This window comes from Xenopus laevis, chromosome 1L (genome assembly GCF_017654675.1).
Source record: "Xenopus laevis strain J_2021 chromosome 1L, Xenopus_laevis_v10.1, whole genome shotgun sequence".
NCBI classification, from domain to species: Eukaryota; Metazoa; Chordata; class Amphibia; order Anura; family Pipidae; genus Xenopus; species Xenopus laevis.
This window is the reverse complement of record NC_054371.1, coordinates 40,861,983-40,872,200: the sequence shown is the minus strand read 5'-3', so window position 1 is coordinate 40,872,200 and position 10,218 is coordinate 40,861,983. Positions and strand designations below refer to the sequence as shown.

The following is a 10,218-nucleotide window of genomic DNA, read 5'->3' as shown; positions in this document are numbered from 1 at the left end:
TCATACACAATTTCAATAAATATTGTTAAAACAGCTTAGTTTCTAGACATTTTGGTGGCCAGCAGATTTTTGCACCAAAATTATCTGAAATTGAGAAATGTCACTGGAAAATATCAGAATGCCTAAGAGTGATGTGAAACTGGGGTACAGAGCCCAAAATGTGGTAATTCCCAACGTCTGCGCAAGTCCCATTGCATGCTGGGTATTGTAGTCTTACATTAAACGTGGCAGTGGTCAAATTGTTACACAAAAAACTACATTACCCAACATGCATTGGGAGACACAGGCTTGGCACATTAGGGCATGATAAACATTGGCTGGTTTCCAAAGTACAAACCAGCCAAAGGCCAAAAAAGTAGCCCAAATCCATACTTTGGCTAGCTTTTACTTTCAAACCCCACCTGGCCTTTCAATTAGTAGCCCAATTTGGCTGGAAAACCGCCAGCCTGACAACCCCGACCCATTGTTTTATTCATGGCTCCCCCACACTATTTCTACAGTACACTGTGTATAAAGTTCTTGGTGTGTTTGGACTCTCCCAGACGTGAACCTCTCCCACACAGCTTTCCTTCCTAGCCCCGCCCCCGCTGAGGAGGACTCTCGCAGCCCTTCCTGGTATACAAGTGGGCGTGGCTTCGCCTGACATTGAGACTCTCTCAGGTGGTGTCGGTGCTGAAGCAATACCTGGGCTGGTGCAATCGCACTTTAACAGCGTGTGACCGCTCTATTAAACAGCCGCATTGGCACTTCACAGCCGTTATCCTCTGGGAACAGTGAGAAGAAGCAAGGATGTCTGCAGAGACAGTTCCAGCAGCAGCAGCAGCAGCAGCAGTTCCAGCCCAGGACAAGAAGCCATGCCCTGTGAGCTCCTCGTTAGTAAGTTGAGTACAGCTGAGTCCCACATTAGTTTGCACAAACCCCACTGCTTGTTCAACTGCTATTCATTACTGTGTATATTACTATATCACTGTTGAGTCTATTGTACAGCTGCACCTTCCACAGGGGATGCTGGGAGTTATAGTACAACATCAACTGAAGGGCAGCTATTTGCTTATCCCTACATTTTTGCCATTTCTCTTAACCCCTCTGCATTGCCAGGGCTGCTCTTTATGTTTAGCTATGGTGCACTGCTGGCACCAGTGTTACATTATGTAGCTGTACAAACAAACCACAGGGGAAATGATCAGTACAACAATATTCACACTTTAATGTGTCTTCAAGCACATATTTGACCCCAAAGGTGGGCTTGAGTTTAAAACATCCAGAGAGGACTGGCCAAGCTGTCTCTATATAAGATGTAAATGCTCTACGGACACTACAATACTCTTTATTAAAGGCAAAGTCTGCTCATAATCAGCCAACTTCAAGGCAGACTTTGCCTTGAATAAAGAACTCTGTTCCGAGTATTGTAGTGTCCGTAGAGCATTTACATCTTATATAGAGACAGCTGGGGCAGTCATCTTTGGACGTTTTAAGCTCAAGCCCACCTTTGGGGTCAAATATGTGCTTGAAGACACAGTAAAGTGTGAATATTGATCATTTGCGCATAGTACCAGGAAATAGTGTATTTACTTGACCTTTAGGCTTAGTCCACACCAGGCGATTCAGGGAGATTTAAGAAGAAACTTTGGAAAATGAAAGGCGACTCTCATTACAGCCGGCGCAGGAGAAGAGGAAGCAGTTCAGGGAGATTAGTCGCCTCAAAGAAGAGGCATTAAGTCGCCAGGCGCTAAATCTCCCCGAATCGCCTGGTGTGGACTAAGCTTTAAGCTGTTCTTCCAGAATATCTATGATAGCATTGTTCCCAAATCTCTCCCTAACCGTCCCCTTGCAAAGCTTTTCCCCCTCTATTGGGCCCAGTCTCGCTGCTTGCAGGAACCACTGCCTTAAAAAGAAATCTTAACAGAAATCATTTTTGTAAACAGAACAGATACGTGGGGGTGGGATCAGAACAGTTTGTTTAAACAGGAGCACCTATGTAAACTATATTATAACTCCTAATGTAGTACAGGGGGAGGGATAATTGTGGCTTATTTCAAACTAATCTACTATGCTATTACTACTATTTAAATATTTCAGCAAGAGCTGCTTTGGATTCTTATAACCTCACCTGTTTTTTTTTCCCTGTCTCTAAAATGTTTGTGTGTGTATGTGTGTCTGTGCCAGCTGACTGATACATGCCCCTCCCTTTGCTTGTTTGCAGATGCACTGCCCCATGTCATATGCCCACAGGCAAGACTTTGCTAAGGTGATGAAGGAATGCAAAGAGGAAAGTTTCTGGTACAGAGGTAATCCCGACACCTTGTGGCTTCTGATATATGAGAGCAATATAATTACACTTATACTAGCACAATTATCAGCCCTCCGGCTGTTACAGAATCATCCAGCATTACACATTTGCTATCAGACAGGTGAACCTTGGGGAGATGTGAAAAGCCCAAGAAGTCCTAAAAAAATTGTATACAAAACAGTGCTCTGGACTGTAAAACTGTGTGTGTGTATATATATATTTATATATATTTATATATAGATAGATAGAGAGATATATATATATATATATATATATATATATATATATATATATATATATATATATATATATATATTATATTTTATATTATACATACATGGGCAAGGTTGGCGATCGTATAACTGGGGGGGGGTGCCCGGGGGGGGTGCCCGTCAAATATTCCACCCCAGTGTAAATAATGTAAGGGTTTAAGCACACGGGCAGATTTGGCTTCCGATTTTCGAAGTCGCCCGAAGTTTCCTCGTTAGGCAACTTCGGAGATTGAAGCGCCGTGAGTGCATTGGCGCTGGCGTTTTGTTATTATAGCAGGCGGCAGGCAGGGGGAAGGCAGTTCGGGGAGATTGTCACCTTGCACAAGGGGCGATTAGTCACCAGGCGACTAAACCTCCCCGAATCTGCCCATGTGCTTGAACCCTAACAGGGAAGAAAAGAATCACAAAAAGCTCATAATCTCTCCTTGCCCTGGAAGTTTGTGTGGATGAAGTTAGATAAAACCAGAGACTTAACTACAGAGGAAGCAGACCCTGTGGCTGCAGGGGGGGGGCATTCTCTAGACATTTTGGGGGCCTGAAAAATAATTTGCTGTGGGGCCCAGTAGCATCTAGTTACACCACTAGATAAAACTATGTTCTTTAAAGGGGTGGTTCACGTTTAAGTTAACTTTCAGCATGTTATAGAATGGCTTATCCTTAACAACTTTTCAACAAGCCTTCATGTTTTCTTATTTTATATTTTGTAAATGATTTGCCTTCTTCTTCTGACTCTTTCCAGCTTTCAAATGGGGGTCCACTGACCCCATCTAAAAAACAAATGGTCTTTAAGGCTACACATTTATTTTTATTGCTAATTTTTTTTTTTCTATTGAGGTTATCTCCTAGCATATCCCAGTCTTTCACTCAAATGAATGCTTGGTTGCTAGGGTCATTTGGGCCCTAGCAACCAGACTGCTGGCATTGTAAACTGGAGAGCTGATGAACAAAAAGCTAAATAACTCAAAAACCATAATTCATGAGAAATTAAAATAAATTTTAAATTTAAAGGCGAACAACTCCGTTAACATGAGTAGTGAAATAACTACATATTCAACATACCCTGTGGTCTCAGGGACCCTGGACCACAGGGTCTGATGTTTACGTAGTCATGTCAAGCTTCACAGACGGTAGCAAAGCTGCTCAGATATGTAGCCAGGGGAGGGAGGGGGCAAGAGGGACTATTCTCACCAAAGATTTGTTTTGCAGGGGACAGGATGTGCTTTCAGGCTACACTACTAAATATGCGATATTAATGTTATAGTTACAATATATTTGTCATCTCATTAATATTTAGCCTATTATTGTATTTTGCAGCTCTTCCTATATCGCTTGGAAGTATGCTCGTCACCCAGGGACTCGTTTATAAAGGTTGGTATACCCAGCTCTATGAGAAGCTCCCCAAGTTTCTACACCTGTCTTTTTTTCTTTTTCTTTTTTTAACATGATTTTGGTTTCCTGTGAATTAAATAGATGACCCCAGGAATGACTTGTTATCTTGGCAAACAGAGGTGCTTCGCCAATGAGGCAGTTGAGGCAGCAGCGCCCCACTAGGTACCAGGGGCAGCAAAAATACTGCTCCTGGTACTTTAAGAGCGAATTTCTGGGGTAGGGGGGGCAGCAGCAACTGCTGCTGCCTCAGGCAGCGGAGAGGCCAGGATCACCCCTGTTGGCAAAGTTAAATTAAATATTGGTTTGTCCGTGTTCCCTGCAGATGTTGCAGAATGCTGGGATTTGTGGCTTTCAAAGGGCTGCCTGTTTTCCATAAGACTAGAGCAAGATGAGAGTTTTAGCACCTGAGAATGAAGCAGGAAGCATTTCTAAAGTAAAGCTCGCTAGTCACAGGGGAAAACACTATGATTATTATTATTAACATGTATTTATATAGCACCAACATATTGCGTAGCACTGTAAAGTAAATGTGATTATACAGCTAAATCACATGAATTATATACATAGAACATATGGAGTTACATACATCACAATCAATACCGGTACAAAAAGGTGAGGAAGGCCCTATGCATAGGCATACAGTCTAAAGGGAAGGGAGTAATACACAAGGTGTGGGAGTGGGTGAGAAATGTGGTACTGTATGTGGTGTTGCGTTTGTTAGTTAAGCAGAGTGAGGGTAGGCTTCTCGAAAGAAGTGCGTTTTCAGAGATTTCTTGAAAGCAGAAAGGTTGGGAGAAAGTCGGACAGACTGCGGGAGAGCGTTCTAGAAGAGGGGTGCAGCCCTTGCAAAGTCTTGAATGCGAGCATGTGAGGAGGTAATGAGAGAAGAGTTGAGTAGCAGGTCAGTAGAGGAGCGTAGTAAGCAATTGGGTGAGTATATAGAGATGAGTTCAGAGATGTAGGGTGGGGCAGAGTTATGAAGTGCTTTGAATGTCAGTGTCATTAATTTGAATTTGATTCTGAAAGGTAACGGAAGCCAGTGCAGGGATTGACAGAATGGCGAGGCAGAGGAGGAGCGGATGCTGAAGTATATGAGCCTCACAGCAGTGTTCATTATGGACTGGAGAGGTGACAGTCTCTGGAGGGGGAGGCCAATTAAAAGAGAGTTACAGTAGTCTAGACGCGATATGACGAAAGAGTGAATAAGAAGAATAAGAATGATGCACAGCTCTGGCCTATGGAGTCTTGCCCTACTGTCACCATCTTTCAGTGTAATACCAATCTTTCTGCTTACACCTGCCCAATATGTATGTGAAGACAGTAAGACATATCTAGTCCCCCTGTATGACAGACTGCCAAGGTTGTCTATGCTTCATAGATCCATTTTGCCACATCATTATGCTTTTTGTTCATTCTGGTATTTATGTTTTTTATTCACAGCAGTCTAGTTAAACATAATGAACAACTGTTATCTGTTTGTTTAATGACATTTACTTGATATAACTTTCCCTTCTTCTTTAGGATACCTCTCCCGAAACAAAAGGTTTGGATCCCTACCCAAAGTAGCATGTAAGTTATGAGGGGAATAGTAAAATCAGTTCTTAACATGCCCATAGAGATCAGATAGATCACAAAGTACATATATGGGATCTGTTATGCAGAATGCACAGGACCTGAGGTTTTCCAGATAAGGGATCTTTGTGTAATTTGGATCTTCATACCTTAAATCTACTAGAAAATCATGTAAACATTAAATAAACCCAATAGGCTGGTTTTGTTTCCAATAATGATTAATTATATCTTAGTTGGTAAGTACAAGCTACTGTTTTATTATTACAGAGAAAAAGGAAATAAACAGGGATGAGCGAATTTTTCGCTAAGTTTCGCCACAGAAATTACGCCCATAGACTTCAATGGGAGAAAAAAAATTTCGCACATCAAAAAATTTTGACGGCCATAGACTTTAATGCGTTTCGGCAAATTTTTGGCCAAGCGAGGCGAGTCAAATTCGCAAAATCCCTAGAAATAACTTTTACTTATTTGGATAAAACGGAGTCTATGGGAGACACCTTCCCATAATTCAGAACTTTCTGGATATCGAATTTCCAGATAACGGGTCTCATACCTGTATAATGTAAGCAGAATGAAAATGCCTGATGAAGAGATGTCATTTTTAATTCTCTATTTTTTCTTGCAAGTTTGCATTATAACATATATCAGCAAATGTCAGTAAATGTTATCACATTACCACAAATACACATTTAATTATGTCTAACATGGTACACCAGTCTACTACCCGCCGTGCTTACGCAAAAGAATAACTGGAAAGTGTTGATTTGTTAGCCACCTCTCAGAGATTTTATATACTTACTAACTACTCTGGGCTAGCCCTCCTCTTTTTCAAACAATGAACCACCAGATCCAATGTCCGATGCATCCCCTGCACTGTCCTGGGTGAGCACCTGTGCAGTGAAGAAGTTCATTTTATTTCTGTAGTGTGCATGAATGCAGATTCAGTAGTCAGTAGGGGTTGCTTGGGGCACTGGAACAATACTATGCACCACTCAGAGCAAAAGTAGCCCAGGTGCTATAAAAAACACCCCAGGTAGGAAGTACTAGAATCACTGGGAGGTGCGCAACAACTTGTCACCCTTAGATCTTTCACCTTCTGCTCTCCTTTAAGAGAAGAGCTGAACAAAATAGTTAGGGATGCACCGAATCCAGGATTCGGTTCGGGATTCAGCCTTTTTCAGCAGGATTCAGGTTCGGCCAAATCCTTATGTCCTGCCGAACCGAATCCTAATTTGCATATGCAAATTAGGGGTGGGGAGGGAAATCACGTGACTTTTCGTCACAAAACAAGGAAGTAAATTCTTTCCCCCTTCCCACCCCTAATTTGCATATGCAAATTAGGGTTCGGATTCAGTTCGATATTCAGCCGAATCTTTCACAAAGGATTCGGGAGTTCGGCCGAATCCAAAATAGTGGATTCAGTGCATCCCTAAAAATGATAAGCAATAACATATGAATTGAATCAAGTGCATTCAGATAGTCCATCCTTACAGCTTTATTTTTCATATGGAAGAGAGCAGTGCAGTCTTGTAAACACTTTTTGTAGCCTTCTCAGAACTCATTCTCCTTGTGCGGTTTCCCTGTAGTATTTGGCACAGGGAGGGGTAGAAGTTTTGCACAGAACCCTGCACAATAACAGCAGGAAAAACAGTAAAGGTGGCGAGTTCAAACATCAGCAACCATTTTGTTCACAGTGTCATGAACCTTTTGATTTGATAGATATGCTACAGGCTTTCATAAGTGGGTATTTTACAAAGTCTTTCTTAGTGAATGCTTTTTTTTTTTTTCTTCATCCAATCCATTAGTGGCTGGTGTGCTGGGCTATATGATTGGAAAAATCTCCTACGCAAGAACCTTTCAGAAGAAATTTGAGGAAGCTGGAATGCAGCCCTTGTTTGATGCTGGATTTGTTCCTCCATTTGCTCAGAAAAAGTAAGTACCATGAATTTCATAACTGCACCAAACAGGGCTGATCTGCTGGCTCCTGTTCCTGCACTCACAAGCACTGAACTGGTCTGGGTGCAGAATTGAGAATGTGAGATTTTATATCGTGTAAATTAGCAATGTGCTTGGGCTCGGGTTTACATGGGCTGATACCATTGCCAACTTGAGCTCCCCAGATTGACTTGGTATTTTACCGTCCTTTGTAGTCAAATATCTATTGTGCAGCTTAGAAAGCCTCTTAAACGAGTGGATGTTCTAGTGTATCGTTAGTTTAACTTGTTCCCCTTAAATTTCATATTCACTATTTATTTTTTATTTAACCACTTTGGCCTGGACGAAAATAGTAAATATAAAGTTCCACACTGCTTAAATTTAAAAATGAGTTCATGTTTTGTTACCTTAACATTTTGGACAGGTTTATAGGGGTAGTTCACCTTTGAGTTAACTTTTAGTATGTTACAAAAGGGCCAATTCTAATCAACTTTTCAATTGGTCTTCATTATTTTTTTTTTTTATCGTTTTTTAAATTATTTGCATTTTTCTTCTGACTCTTTCCAGCTTTCAAATGGTGTCACTGACAACAAGTAAAAAAATAACAAATGCTCTGTAAGGCTACAAATGTATTGTTGTTGCTACTTTTTATTACTGATCTTTCTATCCAGGCCTCTCCTATTCATATTCCAGTCTCTTATTCAAATCAACACATGTTTTGGAGCCTAGCAAGCAGATTGCTGAAATTACAAACTGGAGAGCTGCTGAATAAAAAGCTAAATAACTCAAAAACCTCAAATAATAGAAAATGAAAACCAATTGTAAATTGTCTCAGAATATCACTCTCTACATCATACTAAAAGTTAAATTAAAGCAGAACAACCCTTCTAAGGCAGTGTTGTATACCTAATGTACAGTATACTAGACAAAGGCAAATATTAAAAATCAAGATTTGCGGACTCTGAGGCTTTTCTTCAAGATGAAAGTTTACTTTGTAATATGCCTGTATAGTTAGTAGTTAAAGGGGAAGGAAACCTAGTCGGCGCAAACCCCCCACCCGTTTATTGCTCACCCTCCCTCCTCCCCCCTGGCCTACCCGTCCCGCTGGGCAAATGCCCCTAACTTGTTACTTACCCTTCTGCGCAGGTCCAGTCCAGGGAGTTCACAGACGACATCTTCTTCCACGCGATCTTCTTCCTGCTGTGAACGGCATTTTGGCGCATGCGCAGTAGGAGCATTTCGCCGGTACAGATCTACTGCGCATGCGCCAAAAGTCACCCGCATGCGCAGTAGATCGTACCGGCGAAATGATCGTACTGCGCATCCGCCGTTCACAGCAGGAAGAAGATTGCGTGGAAGAAGATGTCGTCTGTGAACTCCCTGGACTGGACCTGCGCAGAAGGGTAAGTAACAAGTTAGGGGCATTTGTCCAGCGGGACGGGTAGGCCAGGGGGGAGGAGGGAGGGCAACAAACGGGTGGGGGGGTGGGAGGTTTGCGCCGACTAGGTTTCCTTCCCCTTTAAAGGTATCACATTTGTGCCAGTTTTAGTTTTTGCAAAAAAATAAAAGATTTTTTTCATATACAGGCCAACACTTTTAAATCCCTGTTTTGTAGAACGTATATTGCTTATCTGATCAAATTTCTTAAGAGAAAGCTATATTATTTGTGCAAAGGAACACTTCATATTCATTCAGTTTTCTTACCAGATCCTGCCGACATACCTGTGAGGAGTGCAAAGCCAAATCTACCACAGATCAGGGTCAAAATACCCAGGCCTCTGCCCCTGGAACTTCTGTAAGTAGCAATAAGCCTCCCCAAGAACATACAGTTGAGTGTCAATCCTCAACTAAAGACACATACTTTGCCTAACAAGTAATATAGGGCAGATGTCTGCAGCTCATTTGCTATTACAGAATTACATTTAAAAAAAAAAATGTGTATATATATATAAATATGTGTGTGTGTATATAGCTAAAATGTATTTTTTCACACACGTTATTTCATTAGCTCGGTCGTGGATATATTGTGCTGCTTCATTTTAAAGCACTGCGTATCTTGACAGCGCTATATAAATAAATGATGATGATTTGTTGCTGAAATACTGGTCCCGGCATCACCTGACAGTGGGTTAGTGGAGAGCCCCAGAGCGGGGGATTCACCAGTCCTAAATCATGTGGTAGCGCCTTTTTGATTTGTAAAGAATATAGTGTTGTTCCCCTGCCCATGCCTTGACTATGGACTGAATAATTTAGTCAAATAATGTGGTTTTCAAGACCATGATGCACAGTCAATATTCTTAATAATATAAATCATTGACTAATGTATGGTTTCCTTTTAGTGAGGTCTCGTGTGGAAGAAGCGCTCCTCAGCTTGGTAAAGAAGACAGGAATATATTTTTGGTTGCAATAAGCTGTTTAAACTTTTTTTATAATTTTTTCTTTGATGCTTGAACTTTTTTAAAAATGGATATGAATTAAAATTTATACAAAAATGCTATATATTTTTTTTACTTTTGAGTGACAGGTTGTTGAGAGTGAGATACTAAATAGTAACTTATTTATTTCTTAATCGTTCTATAATTTTTAATTGATTGTATTCAGAAAGTATCTTGTTTAAGTGAGATGAAGTTTATATTACTTTTTCAATTTTGCGATAGATCCCCTTTAAGAGGAAACCAGAAGACTGCAGCATTCTCTTTTCTAGCTCCCCCATTTGCTTTATGTACACCCAGGGCAGCCATCAGGGGGGGACAGGGGGGA

General features: G+C 41.1%; 1 protein-coding gene across 1 annotated transcript; it reads left to right on the top strand.

The window, feature by feature from the left end:
- Positions 1–659: 659 nt before the first annotated feature.
- On the top strand, positions 660–9,950 carry ociad2.L (OCIA domain containing 2 L homeolog; the record flags this gene model as incomplete). Its single annotated transcript, NM_001095817.1, is given in 7 exon segments — positions 660–876; positions 2,204–2,288; positions 3,877–3,930; positions 5,473–5,520; positions 7,329–7,455; positions 9,166–9,253; positions 9,798–9,950. Coding segments are annotated over 7 exon segments (492 nt in total). The 3' UTR covers positions 9,801–9,950.
- Positions 9,951–10,218: the final 268 nt, after the last annotated feature.